Raw genomic sequence first — 20,975 nt, forward strand, 5'->3', positions numbered from 1 at the left:
GAAGCAGGAAAATCTAATTGTCATAGTCCTCAGTGATCTAGCCACTGTTAAATGACTTTTGGTGCAAGCAAATAACTCCCCACCATGTCATCAAAATAAATATGAAAGGAAAAGAGGGAACATATTAGGTGGAAAGAGTTTTGTGGTAAGAGGATAATGGGGAACATGGTCAAAATACATTTTATATGTTACATACACATACACACACATGCACACACACATGCACATGAAAATGTGAAGAATAAGTATATTAACTTAAAAAATAAAAGCACACGAATCCAGACTGAGGAGTGGGCACATGGGACTTTAAAAGTATCAGTGAGCAGGAAAGGTAGCATGAAATCTACTCCTGCCTTATATCCAGGAAAAGACTTAAGCCCATCAGAGGTCAATAGCTTTAATGTCCCCAATAAGCACCTGAGACAGGGCAACTGCACCTAGGAGAAAGGCAATGGGAAGAGTAACATGTCATTCTGGGTTTCCAATGAGCATAGTAAATCTCAGGGGACTGCTAAGCACTGACTAGGAAGGAAACCTTTCCTAATTCTTTCATAAGCAGCTTGTCTCTTTCCAAGCAAATCCTACCAACATAGAGCCACATGGGAAAACAGCAGTTCAGGCTTATATTTCTACCCAAGATATAGGCTAAGACTGAGCTATGTCACAGGTAAAAACACATTTTCCTAGTAAACAATGCAATCTTGGAATTTACAGTGCAATAAAATGTCTTGCAACATATCTTCGTTTAGGCAAACTTGGAGATGTCACTGTTGACCTCTCCCTATCCAACAGAAAGAGAAACTAAGACTTGAATTATCAGTGGTCCTCAAAGGCTGGAAAGCAGACTTGGGGCCTTTCTGCCACTCTGAACTACTCATGGTCACTGGAAACAGAAAGACACAAAAATGAACTTTAGACCACTGAAACATTGCCAGAGAGCTGTGGAGATGAAAGGAAGGATGAACAGGAGCCACTTTATCCCTCAAGATAAACAAGGAAAGTGAGTTTGAAACATTGACCTTTGTCCCCCAAGCCATATCAAAGACAGCTAGAATCTATGTGACCATCTGAGTTGACCATCTGTGTTCCTCTGATTCCCTATTTGATCTTTCTCCATCCATTCTGAAATCTTATCTGCCTCTGTTTGCCTCACAGGCAATGCAGCCACTTGACCTGAGATAAGGGTTGCTTGGCACCAATTCCAGGTAGATGACATTTTCTTTACTAGTGTAGACATTAGTCAGTTGCTCCTGCTCCAGTATATAATGCCCCATCTATGCTCATGCACATGTAAGAAACCATAATTAAACCAAGTAGGTCAAAACCACATCTTCACACACACACACACACACACACACACACACACACACACACACACAGAGAGAGAGAGAGAGAGAGAGAGAGAGAGAGAGAACAAAAAGGATTCAAAAGAAGGCAGTCAGCAGTGGGAGGAAAATGAAGAGAGGGAAAGAGGGCGAGTATGATCACAATATGGTGTTTGAATGTATAAACTGCCAAAAAAGGATATTAACATAGCATGGGCATGTGTGTGTGCATGTGTGTGTGTGTGTGTGTGTGTGTGTGTGTGTGTGTGCATAGACACATAAGTAACCCCTGATTCACAAAGTTATTTTGAGGATGAAGGACAATTTATTCAACATACATTTGCTGTATTTACTGGATGGGTACCTGGACCTCCTTTAGGACTTTCGAAATAAGAATCCTGAAACATAAAAATCCCTCCCCTCAAGAGCACATGTGAAAAAAATACGAAGGAAAACAAAGAGAAAGCATATGTGGTGAGTGAGATACATATGGCCAGAGAGAAGAAATACAGCATGGAAAATGGAGGCTGTGATGTTAGATCAGATCTTCTGAAAGGACTCACAAAGGTAATCCTCTAAGGGGCTGGAGAAATGGTTCAGTGATTAGGAACATGTACTAGTCTCTTCCAGAGGACCCGAGTTCATTTCCCAGCATCCACATCAGGCTACTCACAATGTAACTCAGCTCCATGGTTCTGAAATTCCCTTCTGGCTTCATGGGAACCTGAACACAAACCCGTCACATATATAGAAGTAAGAAAATATTTGGTTGAAAGAATGCTTTGGCTGCAAAAACAAAAGCAAGTCATGATGCTCTAATTTGCCTTCTATTGCTGTGATAAACACTATGACCACAAGAAGCCACAGGAAGCAAGGGTTCATTTCATCCTACAGCTCACAATCCATTATGCAGAGAAGTCATGGCATGAACTCACAGAAAGAACTTAGAGATAGAAACTGAAGCAGAGGCCATAGAAGAATGCACCTGACTGGCTCAGTCTCCAAGGTTTATTCAGGAAATTTATATACATATATGTTTATATTTGTATAGTTATATAGTTACATGGTATATATTAATTTATACATTTATGCATAATATGTTTATATATGTAATATATCATAAGAAATATATGCAACCCAGGACCACCCACCCTGTGGCAGTACTACATATAGTGGGTTGGATCCTCCCACATCAATCATTAATGAAGAAAATCTGCCACAGATTTGCCCACGGGTCAATCCTGTGAATGTATTTTTTTCAACTGAGGTTCCCTTTTCCCAGATTATTTTAGCTTCTGTCAAAAATAAAACCCCAAAACAAATAAACAATAAACAAGCAGAAAACAAATCAAACAAAACCCCTAACTAGCATAGATGACTTTTAGACAGGATGTGATGCTAACAGGTGAACTTGTCATTCAACTGTTCAGGGGAGGGATTTCAGGCAGAGGGAATCACATGCACAAAGTTTCTGAGGCCAGAGTGTGTCTAGCATAGAGACAGGGTAACAAAGAAGGCCCATTGACTGTACTTGGAAAGCAGGAGGAAGAGTTCTAAGAAGACTTTGAGGTAGTGACCTACAAGACAACGGCCATGTATTTCATTTGGAAGACTCCATGGTCTGACTGAGTTAAGTCAGGCTCATTCTGAGAACAGATTTCAATGATGGAGGCAGAAGGATAGAAAAGAAAGCACTCCTATGCTCCTATGGATAGTGTCCTGGCTAGTCTTACATCATCTTGATACACATTGGAGTTAATTGAATGGAGGGAGCCTCAATTAAGATGAGGCCTCCATAAGATACAGCTGTAGGGCATTTTTTAAATTAGTGATTGGTAAGGGAGGACCCAGCTCATTGTAGCTGGTGTCATCCCTGAGCAAGCAGGCCTGGGTTCTACAACAAGAAGCCAGTAAGCAGCACTCCTCCATGGCCTCCTCATCAGCTCATACCTCCAGGTTCCTGCCCTGTTTGAGTTCCTTTCCTGGCCTTTTTCAATGATGCGCTACAATGTGGAAGTGTGAGCCAAATCAACCATCCCTCATCAACTTGCGTTTGGCCACGGGTTTCATCACAGTGATAGTAGCTAATGCCTAGACAAATAGAAAATAATGGTTTGGGACACCAAAGAGAGTGGGATAAATTGCAGTCACAGTTGGAAGGCAGAACTAATAGATTGATCAGATCTAGGCATAGAGGAGGTGAAAAGCTGAGATTTTGTGCAGAGAAAACAGAAACATTAAGGGGGCTAGCTGCTGGTGAAGGCCTAAGATACAGTGGGATGGTTTAGAGATAGGATGCCTAGCACTATCTGGGTATAGTTTTAAAAAACCTATTAGATATTCAAATGGAGACGTCAAATAGCTAAGCACCCAGAAAAGAGATCCAGCCAAGAGACACACTTGTGGAACCATTGGCAAGAGGTCTGAATCCAAGCAGTGTCCCTAGATCAGTGTCACAAACAGCAGGAAAAGAGACCCTTGGTAGAAGCAAAATGAACGAAAATTAAAGGTAGTGAGACAGTGCAGGGCACAGAGACTCTGAAAGTCCATTCTCTTCCCCTGGTCAGCACAAAAGCTTGATGTCAGTATGATACTTAACTTCACTTCCCTTGGACTAAGGAACAGTTCAGTTGACACCCTAACACAAGCTCAAAGACTGTGCTGCACATAAACTTGACTAGGAGGAGTAACATTACTTGAAAGTTATGCCCCATTAATGATTAGCTGAGCCCTTGGAGGCTGCTCAGATTTGATGAGGAAACTGTCATCAGTGCTGTTCTCTCTACTGGTGCTTCGGGAACTCTAGAACTCCTTCCTGAGAGGGAAGCAAGCCAAGCTATTGCCAGAGAGAGTTCCATAAGAGGTGAGTGTTTATTCAAGAGGCAAAAAGGTGGGACCATGCATCATGATGACACTCACCAGTCATGAGGAGTAAAGGATAGCAAGGACAAGAAAAAAATCCCATAAGGAAAACAGTTCGAAACTCCTAGAGCCACAAAGGGAGTATCAAAGGAATTAATAAGGGGACAACCTTGCATAAAGGAGAAGGAGCCTTCGGCCACCAAAATGGAGGATGGGAGAGCTGGACAGGAGTGTACACAGAAGAAGTAGGGAGTTAGCTAGTGATGAAGATGTAGATACTCTTATTTGAAGAGATGAGGCTAGAAGATAAGAGTCAGCCACTGAAAGGGAGAGAGACCATCAACAATGAGAACATTAGCTATCACTATAGCCCAGGGCCTAGGAAGGAAACTCTTGCCTCTTCTTTTTTGAGAAATCATGAGAAAACTTGCAAGTGCCACAGACAAGCATCTAATGGCTTCTGCCTGAACCAAGGGGGCTAGGAAGCCAGCCAACAGGATAGATTGCTGGCTTGCTTCCCTGACTCAAAGATCACTAGGCTTAAAATTCTGCAGTCTCATCCAAGAGCATGTGACAGAATTCAAAGACCAATGTTTATAGCCTTGGAACATCTTTCCCTGGAGCCAATGAAGCTCAAGAAAACTACAACAGCTATAATTCTGTAAGTGATTGCTTATTTAGATCCTGCACTGTACATGGGTGGATTTTTAGATGTGTCAACCAAAACTGACTCCAAAGAATTAGTGTATTAGCCAGCAGTTGGTACATTAATGAGAATCCCACTCATTTCATAGCTGTTTCCTTCTAAACACAGATCTAGAATGTGCCTACAAAACTTAGTTGAAAATAACCATAGGTTGGAAAGGGCCAGATTGGGCCTAGCTTAGTTCCCCATGCTGTCACTCCGGGACTCAGGAAAGGCTAATGCTCACCTGGGATATGTAGTTCTCACAGAAAATCCTGAAAATGGTGATAGGGAGATGGCACCTTGGTAAGAGCACTTACTGCAATAGCACAAGAACCCTCATTCAGAAGCTGAACACCCATATTAAAAACTATTTGTATGAGCCCAGTGCCAGGGGAGCAGAGACAAAAGGATGACTGGGACTCTCTGGCCAGCAAGCCTAGTAAGAAATGGGAGCTGGTGGGATGATGCCTTAGGAGAATAATGCACAGAAAGAGACTGAACCAGGCACTCAGTTTCATTTCAATTCATTCACAAATACAACCAATCAACCATGGAGGACAGAGAAGAGATAACTGTTCCCACTAGTTTATGTTAAATGTCAAAATTCAGCAGGGAAGACCTCACCTATAATTTCTTCCTTCACAGCTCTGAATATGCATTGGCTGTGGAAAATTCCAAGACTTTGCACCTTCTGGGGCACTGAGATGTTCCACCGTTCTTTCCATATGAATATCAAGAAACTAATGCCCATACAGTGGGGCCACCAAGAAGTCCCTGCCAAGTTCAACTTCGCTAGTGATGTGATAGATCACTGGGCCAGCCTGGAGAAGGTAAGGGGAGACTGGACAGTACAGCTTAAATAATTTCATTCATTTATCAAGTCATTCATAGAACATTCTGGAATACTTCATTACATCTCAGACTGTGAAAAGGATGGCCATCTTCCTTGATGCAGCATAGAGTGACTTGGAAGAAAGGCAGAAGAACCATGGGGTTCTGTCAGAGAAGCATCTTCTTGCAGGAGTCAGTAACTGCAGACACTCACAACTGGTCACTGTGCTGAGAATAAGTGATTGTTGAATATTCATCCATTAATAAGACATCTCTCCCACACCCCTCAGAGATTCAGGGGATATTATGGAAGAAGGAACAGAAAGAACATAAGAATTAGGTATGTGGAATGAGATTTCTGGGCATGAGATGGCTGTTGCACTCTTGAATTCACAGCAACTGTAAGTACCTGCACTAGATTTCACGGAGTAGGGAGAAGCTCACAGGTTCAACTCTCCCAGAGGATTTTCACACAGTTAAAGGCTAAAGAGGGATGGATAGACATTGTATTCAGTAGTATAGCCACAAGTAATATGCCCATGCTCCTCCTGTAGGCAAATCTTTCCCCATGTTCCTAATAAAACTTACTAGGAAACACACACACACACACACACACACACACACACACACACACACACACAAAGGAGACAGGAGAAATGGGAAGGTAAATATGATTGGAATGAATTGTGTACATGTAAGAAAATTGTTATTAAACATATGATTGTATACAATTAATACAAGCTTCATTTTTAAAATGAAGGACAGAGGCACATGTTGTGACCTATCAACATAGTAACCCCAAACACATGCTGTATTGTTACCTTCAGCATGAAATAAAGAGAGGTAGGTTGGAGCAAAGGTGAGGTAAGAGGACTTGTACTGGACTAAGTAGGTAGTGTTATGGGATAGTCATCAGCTCAGACATGGGTTTAAGCCAATAGAAAGTCTCTATTAGACAGCTGGTGACTACACTGGGTATTCAGGATCCCAGGTAACACTGAGCCTTTCTTAGGGTAGGCTCTTAAGCTCAGTACATTTCGAGCCTTTCCCAGAGGAAAAGTTTCAGTTTCAGCAGATAATTCTGACTACATATTGAGTTTTACAGCCTGAATGGTATTTTCATCATGGAGTCAGTTGTGCTAAGGTCTGGGGCCTCACTTTGTCTTAGTTGGGGGGGGGGGTTAGTGAATGAGTCAAATCATGGACTCATCCTGTTTTAGTTTAAGACACAGAGGCTCACTGTAAATCTAATCGGAATGAGAATTAATTAGCAGCCAGTCCTGATAGCAGAGTAGTTAGCCAGGGGGATTAAGGGAAGAGAGACAGATATGTTATTTTTCCAACCACAGCAAGACTTCCTCAAATTACTCCTGAACAAATTAGCCTAGAAACAAGAGGACTTTCCCGAAGCCATACATACTTTCTTTATCTCCTGAGACATCTAAGCCTCTCCGATCTTGTAGGACCATCTAATTGCTCTTTTAATTCAAAAACTGAACTCTAATACTTCTTGGTCCTGTTCAACCTATATACTTAATTTAGAAAGTATTAGAAGAGGTAGAGTTAGTCAACCTATTAGTACACGCCCACCAAGTAGTCTCTGAGGCCCAGTAATGTTGTTGTCTATATGAATTCACCCATAAGGCAGGCATCAGAATAAGAGAAAGTGGAAAGGTAACAGGTTTTGGATATTAGACAAGGTTTAGCCCCTTGTAAGTCCTCTAACAGAGTCATGGAAGTTTTGACAATGGGCTGACAATTTGGTTGGTTCCTTTCCCTATGTATTACAGGGCCCTGATGTCTAAGCATAGCCAGCAATCCTGGCTAAGTTTTGTTTGGAAATAATTATCTCTGTCCCCAGAGTCCCTTTCTGTGGCAAAGAGTCTAATTCCTCAGGTTTTTCCTATGTTCCAAAGGACAGAATCTTTTAAACACTCTGTGTTTTGGCAATCAGGGGGCCTAGATACAGGGTATGTATAGATGGAATGTGGGTTGTTGGTCTGTAGTCACACTAGATAAAACCTTTCCTATATCTATCTTACTCAGTTCCCAGGTCTAGACATGAGGGCTGTGGGGGTTGGAGCATAACCCTGTTTTCATACCAGACACAAGTCTCAGGAGGAGGTAGAGGGCCCAATGAAGTCCGGAGACAGTCTATTTAGAAGCAGCATCTATGGCTCCCATTTTCTTGACCTGGGTAAGGTGGATCCATGGTATAACATCCGTTACCTTTACAGCCATAGGAGTGGAGACAATCACCTTATAGCATCCTTTCCAAGTTGGTTTCAGGGCCCCTTTGGCTATCTATTTGATCTGGATAGTATCACTGGACTGGAACAATGGAAAACTGGTGAGAGACTTGGATAGTCCAGTGTAAAGTCTTAATGGATTGGAGGGCCTGTCGTGACTTGAGAAAGGAATAGAACAAGAATTCTGCCAACTGCTGTTCTTGGAGCCCGGGAAGCAGTGGGGCAAGCCTTCCAAACATAATCTCAAAGAAGCAGATAAATTCCTCCCTACATGGTGTGCAGCAGCGGGCTGAAGCAAAGCAAAGGAAGGAGGTCTGCCAATCCTTTGGTAGACTCTAATGGAGTTTGGTTAAGGGTTCTCTTAATGTCCTTTTTTAAACCTGTCCAGAACTCTGAAGTCTATATGGAAAATGAAATTTCAATCTGTGTCTAAAGCTTTAGCTATTATTTGAGAGATTTTAGCTATGAAAACTAGGCCGTTGTTGGACCCCATTGTAGGGGGAGGTTAAATCATGGGACCAATTCCTGGAGGAGATTTTAGCTTCTATTTGAGCAGTTTCAGTCCAGAGTAGGAAATCTACCCACCCTGAAAAAATATCTTTAAAAATTACCTAGTATTTTTTTCAGTTTTTTCCTTTCCATAATTTATTTTTTTATTCACATTATATCCCAATCTCAGCCTCTCCTTCCTCCTCTCCTCCTAGTCCCACCCTTACAATCCCTTCCCCACTACCCCCTCCTCTTCTCCTCAGAAAAGGAGAAGTCCCTCTAGGGTACCACAGCACCCTGGGACATCTAGTCCCAGCAAGACTAAGCAACTCCTTTCCCACTGAGGCCCAACCAGGCAATCCAGTTAGGGGAAGGGAGTCCAGTGGCAGGCAACAGAGTCAGAGACAGCCCTTGCTCCAATTGTTAGGGGATTCATATGAAGACTAAGATGCACATCTGCTACAAATGTGTGTGGGACCTAGGTTCAGCCTCTGAATGCTCTTTGGTAGGTGGTTCAGTCTCTGTGATCCACACATGGACCCAGGTTAGTTGACTCTGTAGGTCTTCTTGTGGTGTCCTTGACCCGTCCAGCTTGCTCAATTCTATCTCCCACTCTTCCACAACACTTCTTGAGCTCCTCCTGATGTTTGACTGTGGGTCTCTGCATCTGCCTCCATCTACTGCTGGATGAAGTCTCTCAGATGACAGTTATACTAGACACCTGTCTGCAAGCATAGCAGAGTATCATGAATAGTGTCAAGGGTTGCTTTTGCTAGGAGTCTCCTGGCCCGGAGAGGGTGGTGGTGAAGTGCACAGAGTAGGACTCTCGTATTGACTTCAAAGTCTGAGGGTCTCCAGATGTTCTAGCTCTCTAAGTGTACTGAAATGCTGACGATAACTTCTAAAAGTCCTAAAAACTTTCTTGCTCTTTCTGAGGGGTTAAAGGCTGCTGGCTTAGGTGATTAACAAGGGTAGCCTAACTAATAGTGGAGGGTTAAGTAATGCCTCTCTCTCAGCAGGAACTGCTGCATTTTGACTTGCAGCCTGCTAGTCAGAAGTCCGAGGAAGAAAAATGGACACTTAGAAAAATGATTACAGTTGGGGATTTAACTCAGTGGTAGAGCACTTGCCTAGGAAGCGCAAGGCCCTGGGTTCGGTCCCCAGCTCTGAAAAAAAAAAAAAAAAGAACCAAAAAAAAAAAAAAAGAAAAGAAAAATGATTACAGCATTTATTACCAAGTTGTAAAAATTTTCCTATAAAAGTTATCTAAGGAGAAAAGCAGAAAGATTCTAAGCGCGGTGTGGGGGGGTGCAGTGGGGAGGGTGGGGTTTGATTCTTCTAAGCAAGGAAAGGGAAAAAATTCTTCCAGGAGGGGAAAAGGAAAAAATTCTCCTAAGGGAAAAAATTTCTCTCCTCTTAATCCTCAGTACTTATACATCTTTCAGATTACATGATCACATGTTAAAAAGTTTATCATAAGTTCACACAAAAAATCAAATAAATTGAAACAGAAGTTTCCAACAGAGAGTGTTTACATGCATATCCATTAGGAGAAATTATCTGGCTAAACATTCATCACCTGTCTCAGCTCCACAGGTTCGCTGAAGGTTTAAAACTATAACTAAGTTATTAGTGAAGTTTTGTATAGATAAACCCAGTCAATATTTTATCTTCTGTCCTAGCACCTATAATAAATCATTAGTTCTCTGTTTATGACCTTTGGTTAATTGTTTTACAACCTCTTGGAATGTGCTGTGAGTCAGAGAAAGTCTGGTTAATGTCTAAGAGCCATTAACTGGTGACACTTGGGAGACTGGCAGAGTTCTGGCTGCAGTTTTGACTATTTAAAAAGGACCTAGTAGCAGTCCCACTATAAAATAGCTTAATAATCACTGATATAATTTTAAGAATTCTTATAGGATCACCATTAAGACTTAGGAAGTCAACCATTTGTCTATATAGCATCACTACTAGACAGTTCATCATCGTAGATCTGCAGAGATCTGCTTCAAAGGGGTGTGCTATTGCTTAGTGATTGTTATATATGTTTAATAATAACAGGGAAATATATCAATAGCAGGAATCTTTCCTAAAATGAATTCCTTTGTGACCTTGCCACATAAGGGTGAACCTGCCACAGATTATATACTAACCTGAAGCAGGCCATCTCAGGAAGATCACCTGCTAGTTAGCTTGTCCCATTATGGCTCCTCCCCTGGGATGGATCTCATGTCGGGCCAGTCGGTGAGCTCTTCCCTCAGTCTCTGCTCCATCTTTATCTTTGTGCATCTTGTAGGCAGGACTAATTTCGAGTTGAAGGCTTTGCGGATGGTTTTATGTTCCTCTCTTTCCACTGGAAGTCCAACCGACAACAGATGGTGACTACTTCAGTGTCTATATCCCCCGCTGGTAGGAATCTCAGCTAGGGTCACCACGCATAAACTCCCAGAACCTTCTCTATCCCAGGTCTCCAGCTAGTCCCAGAGATGCTCCCTGCAATGATTTCTGTTCTCATTCCCTGCCCTTTCCTGTCTCCTGCCCCAACATCTAATTGCCATTCCTGTACCCCTCCACACTCCTTCTCCCACCCAGTTCCCTCTCTTCATCCACCTCTGGTGACTTGGCATATACACAAAAGATGCCTCACTATACTACAGGGACACTTGCTTAACTATGTCCATGGCAGCTTTATTCATAATAGCCAAACTAGAAACAATCCAGATATTCCTCAACTGAAGAATGGATACAGAAAATGTAGTCCATCTACACAATGGAATACTATTCCGCTATTAAAAACAAAGACATCATGAAATTTGTAGGCAAATGGATGAAACTTGAGAATATCATCCTGAGTGAGGTTATGCAAACCCAGAGAAATAACTATAGTATGTGCTCATTTATAAGTGGACATTAGCCATAAAGTGCAGGATAACCACCACAGACCCAAAAACCTGGGTAATAAAGAGGGCCCAAGGGAGGATGTGTGAATCTTCTTCAGAAGGGAACAAAATAGTTATAAAAAATTATCAAGTATTTTTATCATCCCCCCAGCAGGCTGGATCTTGAAGTCAGTTTTCCAAGAGTTTACCAGAATGTTGGTCTCTCATTCAGACACCTTCCTGGGTAAGAGTGGTCCATTTTGAGCATAAACCTGAAGTCTAGTTGAGGCATCCTGCACTAGGCTGTCCAGTCTTTGTATAACATACCTTAGTCTGGGCAACTCAGAATGTTTTGTAGATCCCAGATGAGTAGCCTGGGTCAGTTACCAGAGTCCTGCCCATTGTTTCTGGGAGAATGCTCTTTCCCTCTGGTGTCCTCTATCAACCTGTGGGGTTAAGTTGTCCATTTCTCCTTTACCATGGAGTCTCAGGCATTACTTGGTCATGGTATTTTATCAGAATATCCATACGCCCCAATGGTCTTAGGGCCATTTATCAGGCAGCCAAGTTAGCAGCCTGACAATGGAGGATAGCAATTTGTGAGGAAGACAAATAGCCTCTGGGTTGGGGGGCAAGTTTTATAATGTCCCCCTTTCTAGTAATGAGAAGCTCTCTTTTTTCTCTGGAGTATACTATGGGCATGGCTGGTATTAAAAGCATAACACTGACAGTCCATGTATACTGTGGTGGACTTTCCTTTCCCAATCTGAGAGCCTGGGTCACAGCAATCAGTTCTGCTTTCTGAGCTGAGGTACTTGGCATGGACCCAAATCATTTCAGTTAGAGTAACTATTGTAGCTTACACATACCTGCTTTTATCTCTCATCTCCTGATAGTCACTAATGAGCACCAGGGACAAGAGAGCAGCCAAATTGATGGTGCTAGGTTTCTCAGACTGGATGCCAGAAGTAAGGCCTGCTACTAGGTCACACAATCATTAGACAGCCACCAGCATTCTGGACTTCCACCAGAGAGCCTCAGTCGGGTCATGGGTGTTGGGAAGATAAGATCTTGACCCAGTGTTAACTTGTTTGCTTTATTTTATTAAACTAGCAGTAACTGCCACAGCTTTTAAACAGGTGGGCCATCCTGTGGCTTCAGGTTCCAAACACAGAGTATTTCATGGCCCCAAAGTTTGTATTAAAACCCCTTTAGGGTTGAAGCAGAAGTCAGAGCTGTTTTAAAAGCCTCAACTGTCTTTTGTTTAGTCTCAGTCCAGATTAGAAACTTAGTGCCCTACTCCATGCTGGGTGTATAAAGGTCTTCTTATTTCCACAAACCCTGGTATCCAGAGGCAGCAATATCCACCTATACCCAGGAACTCTCAAACCTGTCTCTTAGGCTCTGGAGTTGGGACTTGAAGGATGGTAGCAATCCTATCTGAGACTGGCTCCTTTTCCCTTCCTTCAGCTGGTAGCAAAGATGGGTAGCTTCTGATACACAAAGTTGGACACTCTTAGCTGACATTCTGTAGCCCAAGGTCTACAACTCTGGCAGCAGTGGCCCTTTTATAATCTACCTTCCCAGGAAACTTCTGGCAGAATGGCAAGAAGTCTGCATTTAGTGTCTTTAATTCCTGGAGCAGCCCTGTCCAGGTAAGTTGCCCACTGTAACCTCCCATTGGGTCTGTACATGTAAAATCCAAGATAGGTCCATTCATTTCTGCCAATGAGAGGCTGGAGAATACATATTTCAGGTCAAAGACCATGTACACCTGATTCTCTGGAAGAACCAGACTCATGAGAATCAGAGGTTTCATGTTTCTTCATAGGCAGAAGAGGTAGAGTCCAAGGTGACTGTCTAGGGACCAAGATGTCTGTGTTTTTAAGCTAGGCAATGTAAACTGCAAGTTCCCCTTACGTGTCCAAGGTCACTGGGTATTGTTTCATTTGGAAAGAGGTAGCTAAACTGGGTAATTGGACAATTATAGGAGCTTAGGGTTTGGCCAATCCTAAGGTATTGGTTTCTTTAATCCCCTACGTGAGGGTGAGACACCCAACCTTTGCTGGGTATCTGTCAGTCTCACTGTTTCATCATGAGAGAATGGGATAGTGGCTTTCAGTTATATAAAAGATCTTGTCCCACTCAGCTCTCTACTGTTAAGCACTCTTCAAGGGACTTCTAGCAACTGGGACCTAGTTATAACTTAATATTTTTTAATATCTGGGGACAAGTTGGTAACAAAGGAAATCTTTTTAGTAGCTATCTTTAATCCTTTAGAAAGGACACAGTGAAAGTTGTTTAAAGTCTGTTTGATCAATGTTAGTTAGACAGAAGGAAAAATCCATTTTATCCAGGCTGTGTTGTCTGGTAGTCATCCGCTTGCCTGCCCAGGGGCATTTGTTTGTTTTTTTGTTTGTTTGTTTTTACTTTTTCAAAGAATATGGGTTTTTATGAATCACTGGTAAAAAAGGAGACACAATTGTAATGGAAAAATGAGTGGAACCTTTCTTTTTTTCCTTCCAGCTCAGCCCAGGGAATTTTTCCCCTTCCCTGGGGCTGCTTAGAGCAGGCACAGAGCAGAAGGAGCGCTCATCCAAGAGAGTCTTCCCCTCCTTGTATGTTTTCCTTAGATGGCAGGCAGCCCTGAATGAGACATCCAGTTCTTTCCTACCTCCACACGGGGGCTAGCTCTGACTACGAATGGGAATCCAGCAACAGACTGGGCAAGAGGGCCTGTTCCTGAAGAGGAACGAGTGAGGGGTCTTTTTGGGTTTCTCTGGGTGATCTGGCAGAAGCAAGAAGATTCAGGTCCCCAAAAAGATGGGGGCATAGTTCTTAAGCCAGTTTGTTTTCACACAAGAGAAAGCTACTGGTCAATGCAGAGAAACAGATCTGACAGAAACACATAGAAAGACAAAGAGAGGTATGCCCACACAAAGACACACACACACACACACATACACATACACACATACATATATACAGAAAGAGAAAGAGAGAGAGAAAGAGACAGAGACAGAGACAGAGAGACAGAGAGAAAAAAACCAGGGGTGGCTACCACACATTCATATGCCTTAGCAGGCAGACAGGACTCTCACACAGATCCTGGACACTGGGATGGCCAGCCATGTCCTATCTCTCCTATGTGTCCAAACAGAAGGCACCTTAACCAGACTTACTTCTGGAGGTGACAGATCAGTTGACTTTCCAATTTGTTTTTATTGTGGTGGAAGTGTCCGGACCCTCTGAAGTGATAGGCAGTAATTGATCAAAGGAATTCCTGGGGGGCCTGGAACATCTCAAGTTGCACACACCGCAGGAGTGCCCTGACAACTACACTATTTTGCTAAGGGGCTCTGAGACCCCAGTGACTCATGGTCTCTGGTTTTTCTCCGGGGCTTTCAGAAACATTGTGAGGCGTTCACCAGAGAAGACTGCTCTGACATGGGTCTAGGATAATAGAAAGTCTTCATTAGCCAGCCACAGCTACACTGGGTGTTCGGAGTCCCGGTTCATCCCTGAGTCATTCTCAGGGTGATCTTTTAAGCACAAACCAGCATGCTCTAGGTTGACATACTTCAGTTAGCCAGAACAGAACTACAGAAGCTAAAGAGCAAGGTTAATACACTTAGAGACTTTCCCAGAACAAGATGCGTTTTGACAGATTGGGCCTTTGTTTTAGTTTTGGTAAGTGTTTCTGTCTCCATGCTGAATTTAACTGAATGGTACTTTCATCGTAGAGTGAGTCGTGCTAAGGTCTGAGGTCTTGTTACAGCAGTGACCCCATAAGCTCACTTTAAACATTTGATCTCCTGCTGGTTATGATGGATTGGGAGGTGGTAGAAGCTTTACACAGTGGGACTAGAGGAAGCAGGTCACTGGGAACATAACCCTGAAGGTTTGCTTTGTCTGTGGTCTCTGATTCTCTCTTTACTTCCTATCTGTAGTAGAGTAAGTAGCCCCTGTCACACATGCCTACTGCTGTGACTCTCTGCCTCACCTTACGCATGCTCAGAGTCAACACAGCCAAGGGATATTGACAGAACCCTCTGATGCACAAGCTAAGAGATACACTAAGGTGTTTGTCACAGTGATGGACATTCTGATTAACATGATCACAGAAAGAAACCAACACTCAAGGCTTAGCCAGTCTTCTCAGAAAACTAGGCCATATGTACCTGCTCTCAAGGTCTGTGAGTAAGATGCCCACTCAACAGAGTAGAAAAGGGCTTCAGCCCAAGAGATGGGGTCGGGGTGGAGGCAGGGATGTAGAAACCTCCAAGTTTCTTTTCCATCTATGAGTTTCATTCACTACCAGCTTACCACTGCCTTCATCAGAAATACAATTCAAAAGGCTGAACTGGCTCACCCAGGCTAAGGCAGGAGAAAGGCTGGACTTAACCAGCAAGGGAACCAAACCAGGATACCCAAAGGGAACTGTGACGGTGATGTTGTTCTGAGGTCCTGGCTCTGTGACATAACCTTAGCTCGGCAATTGTACCCTCCGCTCTGTTGAAGATGGAACACAGGTTCAAGGTTGTTCCATAGCTCTTCCTGGGAGGCGTGGTGTTCACCCCAGCTATGTGATGAGAGGCCCAAGAACTGATCTGATCTAAGTCAATACTGATGAGACAATAAGCCTTTGGGGTTAGCTACAAGGGTGTGGGAAGGGAGTTACAGGAGTAACCCAGAGGGACATGTGTCACTGAGAAGCCCTCCTGAGCATGTACTATTGATGTGTTATGCAACTAGCCATTTACGACTTAACTAAAACAGCCTGAACTGGCTCCTTGAAGAGTCACGTGCCTGTGCGTCTTGTAGACTTGTTCATTGTTTGCTTTGTTAGTTTCCTGAGCCCCGGAGCCTCTCCTGTCCTACAAGGGACTGTTTGAATCCAGAGGAAGGAACCGCAGGACAAGGGCAATGCCTAACAACAAAAGTCCCTTTGTCTCTGTGTGTATATATGCACTGATGTGCACACATGTATACATGTTTAAAATGTACGAGTGCAAGTGGATGCCAGAGGTCAACCTCACGTGCCCTTCCTCAGATCCATCACTTTGGGTTTGGAGAGGAGGTCCCTCACAGACCAGTGACTCAGTGAGTACACTACACTGGATGTCAAGGCACAGAGATCTGCCGGTCTCCACCTCCCCAGTACCTGAATTACCAGTGTGTGTCACCACGACCTGCTTTTTGGTAATGTGTTCTAGGGAGTGGAATTTGTCCTACAGTTTACACGATAAGGATGTAATCCCACAGGCATACATGAGAGGTACACTTTACTCATCTCTTAGGCATTCTCAAGCTAATCCAACTGCCAATCATATCATCTATCACAGTAATATATAATGTGTTTTACTGTTGCTTTTTAAAAACATGCATATTAAAAGTCTCCATTGTGTTAATAGGTCTAACCCACATTTTAAAAAATAACTTGAGGGTTTTCAACACTTTTTAATTGTGTGTGGATGTCCTCAGATTGACAAGCCTACCCCTACACCTGAAATTTGTTCTGTTTGCTGTGTTCCTATCACCAGAATATCTTGACCTGACAGCCCCCAATAATGACATGAAGACCTTTTATTATTAATAAAAGATTAGACCTTATAGCTTAGGCTTGTTCCCACTAGCTTGTATAACTTCACCATCTATACTCAGCCACAGTTGCCACATAGTCATTAGATCTCTCTCACACAGCCCCGGCGCCTGTTCCTTCCATCCCCATGTCCAGCTGGAGACATCCCCACCCTGCCCTTGTGTGCTCAGGCCTGATCCTTTCCCAGAATTCCTATCTGCCTGGATGTTCCTCTCCCGCCCACTCTGGGCCACAGCTCTTTATTAAATCAATCAAGTGATGGAGAAGATGTTTTACAAAACACTAAAACAGGTGATGCTTCATAAAAACAACAATACCAAAACCCAGACAGTTATCAACACTGCGGGTACAGAAATCAACATTTGAATAACACAAAGACAACCTTTAAACATTGCATAAGACGATTATCCTAACAACCGTCCTACGTGCTGTGTCCCTGTAGGTCTTCTGCTCACCAGGCTTTCTCTTTCTTCAGGCTGGCAAGAGATCTCCAGGTCCAGCCCTATGGTGGATGAATGGCAGTGGGGAAGAACTAAAGTGGAACTTCAGAGAACTGAGTGAAATCAGTAAACAGACGGCCAATGTTCTCACCGGGGCCTGTGGCCTGCAGCGTGGGGACCGTGTAGCAGTAGTGCTTCCTCGAGTCCCAGAGTGGTGGCTGGTGACCCTCGGCTGCATGCGTTCTGGTTAGTAACTGCCCACACAGGCTGGGCACTCTCCCCTGTGGAAGAAATGGAGGGCAGAGAACTACAGCCTCTTCTCCCCAAAGAAACCTCCAGAGAATGTGCTGTCCTTATTCTCCACTGGTCCTCTCTCCTGCCCTTCCTGTTGGTCCCATGGCCGTGCACAGCCCTTCTCTGGGGAAGAAGACAATTCTCTTCCTAGCTCTCTTTAAACTGTTTGGCTTCTTCAGGTCTTGTTTTCATGCCTGGAACCACCCAGATGAAATCCACAGACATACTCTACAGGCTGCAATCATCCAAGGCCAGGGCCATTGTGGCTGGGGATGAAGTGGTTCAGGAAGTGGATGCTGTGGCCCCTGACTGCTCTTTTCTGAAAATCAAGTTGCTGGTGTCTGAAAAAAATCGAGAAGGATGGCTAAACTTCAAGGCACTGCTAAAGTGAGTATCTCTTGCCTTAGCCGGGTTTTCACTCAAACTAGAAATCCAAACCAGAAATTGTATAGTTGTGCACAGTATAAACCTAAGGAGACTGAGACAATGAAGAAAGGAAAGCAATTGCAAGTGTTTAGTATAGACTCACTCCAAAGGTGGGTAGAACTGGGCATTCAGACACCTCCCCCAAAGCACAAAGAACACCCCCAAGGATTTTCTAACAAAGGACTGACATTCATTTGCTGATGGTTGGAAAGGACATTATTACCTCACACTTCTGGACTTTTATATTTGCAGGTACAGAGTCCCATGCCATAGTAGCATTAAAAAAATCCTCAGATGGTTTGCAACCCCATAGGAAGAACAACATCAACCAACACTGCCCCCACCCACACCCCCAGAGCTCCCAGGGACTAAACCACCAACCAATGAGTACACATGGAGGGACCCATGGCTCCAACTGCATATGTAGCATATTGTCTGGCATCAGTAGGAGGAGAGGCCCTTGGTCCTTTGAAGGCTCGATTCCCCAATGTAGGGGAATTCCAGGGTGTCGAGGTGGGGGTGGATGGGTGGGAGTGGGAGCATCTTCATAGAAGCAGAGGGGAGGGGGGAGGGAGATGGAAGAGGGGGAGAGGAAATAGCATTTGAAATGTAAATACATAAAAGATCCAATAAAAAATCCCCAGGAGACTAAGGGCCTAAGGATGTGTCACAGTGGATAAGAGCACTTGCTGTATAAGCAAGAGACCAGATTCAAATCTCCTGCATCCATGTAAAAAGCCAGCATGGCTGCCCATGACTGGAACTCTAGCACTGAGAGGTAAACACAGGCAGATCCCAAATGTTCATAGGCCAATCTAGCCTTACCATAAGCTAAGATTCCAGTTCATTGAGAGATCTTGTCTTAAGGCAATGTTGCAGAGAGCAGAAGCAGGAAACATCTGTGGCATTTGAGTGGTCACATGCAGGTATGTGCTTAGCACATACATGAATACAGCACACACACACACACACACACACACACACAGAGAGAGAGAGAGAGAGAGAGAGAGAGAGAGAGAGAGAGAGAGAGAGAGAGACGCACACACGAATGTACAAACAGACAGACAAATGGCAGAGGCACATAAAATGCATATTACATAAACACACTACAGACTTGTACCATACAAGTACCCAGATATACATTCACATACTACATACTGAATGGGATTGAAAGGCATCTGGAACTATTCATCACAGCCATAGATCAAATGTGAAGTGAGTCCAACAGTATACGAGGCAACCCTCAGAGATGCCTGGTGCACTGACTTTCAGGCTCTCCCCACATTCTATATCCCTAATTCTGTATCCGTAGGAGACACTTTCCAGAATGGTGGTTCTTCCAGAATTTCATACCAAGGCTGACTAGATAAATGGGTTTCTTGCCATATCCATCCATTAGAGACTTAGGAAATATTTAGAGAGAACATAAAGGTTTTTGCCCCATTTCTTCTGTCATGATCTTTGAAAGAATTTTCATTAAAAAAAGCAATAAAATACCAGCTTTTAGAGATTCAAATTCAATACACTAGAAAGACCGCCTAAAAAACTTGTAAGTTCTTCCAGAGAATAAAAGTGGGTGTCAAGAGATCACTAGCTCTGCTCATCCTGTGGACTTGGGTTTAATTCCCAACATCTATATGGCAGATTAACAACTTTCTGTAACTCCAGTTCCAGAGGATAAAATGCCCTCTTCTGGCCTCCACAGTAAACAGACATGATGTGTATAAATGCAGGCAAAACACCCATATGCATAAAATGTAAATAAATAATTTTTTTAAAACCACTTGGAAAACTAACTGTGCTCCTGGTATCATTCTGGGGCCCAACAAAACTGAATTAACATTAAGCCTCGGCTACTTAAGCCCTTGCTTTTTTTGTTGTAGAGTTACCTTTCTCGCTAAACTCTCTGAGACAGGTTTTCTTGACCCCTTTTCACATATATGGAAAGTGAGACTCATAGATGTTAAGTAACTTGTACAAACTCACATAGTTAACAAAGTGCTAAGTCGGACTCACTCAGGAATCCATCAGTTTTGTCACTCAAGAGCTTCCCTTTAGAGACGGTCATCTGACTAGAGGGCAACTGAGAGAAGATGAGGCACCGCCTCCAGTGTCCAGTGTCCAGGCTAGATCTGACACATTGACTCTGGTTCCTGTAGGGATGCATCCCCCATTCATCAGTGTGTGGAGACTGTAAGCCAAGAATCAGCTGCCATCTATTTCACTAGCGGGACCAGTGGCCCTCCCAAGATGGCAGAGCACTCCCACTGCAGCCTGGGCCTCAAGGCCAAGATGGATGCTGGGTAAGTCGAGCCTTTTCCTTCGATAGATTCATAACAACTGTTCTGAAGTCAGGTCTGATCTTCCCTGGGGACTTCAAGAAAGACAACAGAGAAGTGGGGCTATAAAAGCAAGGCTTCACATACTGGGAACTCTTCAGTGTGGCATTTCTGTTTTAGACAACTCAAGGTCTCAATACTTCTTCCTTGTGTCAAGCCACACTAGTAGGATGAATGGATAGCAATAGGGTACAAAAGTCCTCTTCCACGGTGCTCTCTACCTTGTATTTGGGGTTGTCTGGCAATTTTCTTTAATGGTACTCAGACTCCAGGACATCTTCTTTTTTGCTGGGAACATATTATTTGGAAATCAATTCATGTGAAAAGGATCATTAGAGGAATGAAATGAATTGTGTTATTGGAGTTTCTAGAACATAGGCCGCACAACAGCACTGATTTCATTCCTAGGCCACTGTGACCTGTGGAGTCGGAAGATACAGTGCCAAGGTCTTCATGAGCTAATGGCTGAAGATCTTTGTGTTCTTTTCCCATAACTCCTTCCTCCAATGATAACTTTATTATTTGAACAGGACATATATTAATATTAAAAA

The 20,975-nt window shown here is 43.4% G+C and overlaps 1 protein-coding gene across 3 annotated transcripts in view; it reads left to right on the top strand.

Moving 5' to 3' along the window:
- The first annotated feature begins 4,072 nt into the window (after nt 1-4,072).
- Nucleotides 4,073-20,975, top strand: part of Acsm2 (acyl-CoA synthetase medium-chain family member 2) — a 38,727-nt gene continuing 21,824 nt past the window's right edge. For 2 of the 3 annotated variants that reach the window (XM_087618642.1, XM_087618678.1), the window contains exons 1-5: nt 4,073-4,188; nt 5,521-5,705; nt 17,401-17,611; nt 17,839-18,046; nt 20,245-20,388. In XM_087618642.1, the coding sequence (XP_087474768.1) occupies nt 5,529-5,705; nt 17,401-17,611; nt 17,839-18,046; nt 20,245-20,388 (740 nt within the window). In that variant the 5' untranslated portion in view covers nt 4,073-4,188; nt 5,521-5,528. 3 annotated transcript variants of the gene reach the window in all.

Source organism: Rattus norvegicus, chromosome 1, assembly GCF_021556685.1.
Source record: "Rattus norvegicus strain SHRSP/BbbUtx chromosome 1, alternate assembly SHRSP_T2T, whole genome shotgun sequence".
NCBI lineage: Eukaryota > Metazoa > Chordata > Mammalia > Rodentia > Muridae > Rattus > Rattus norvegicus.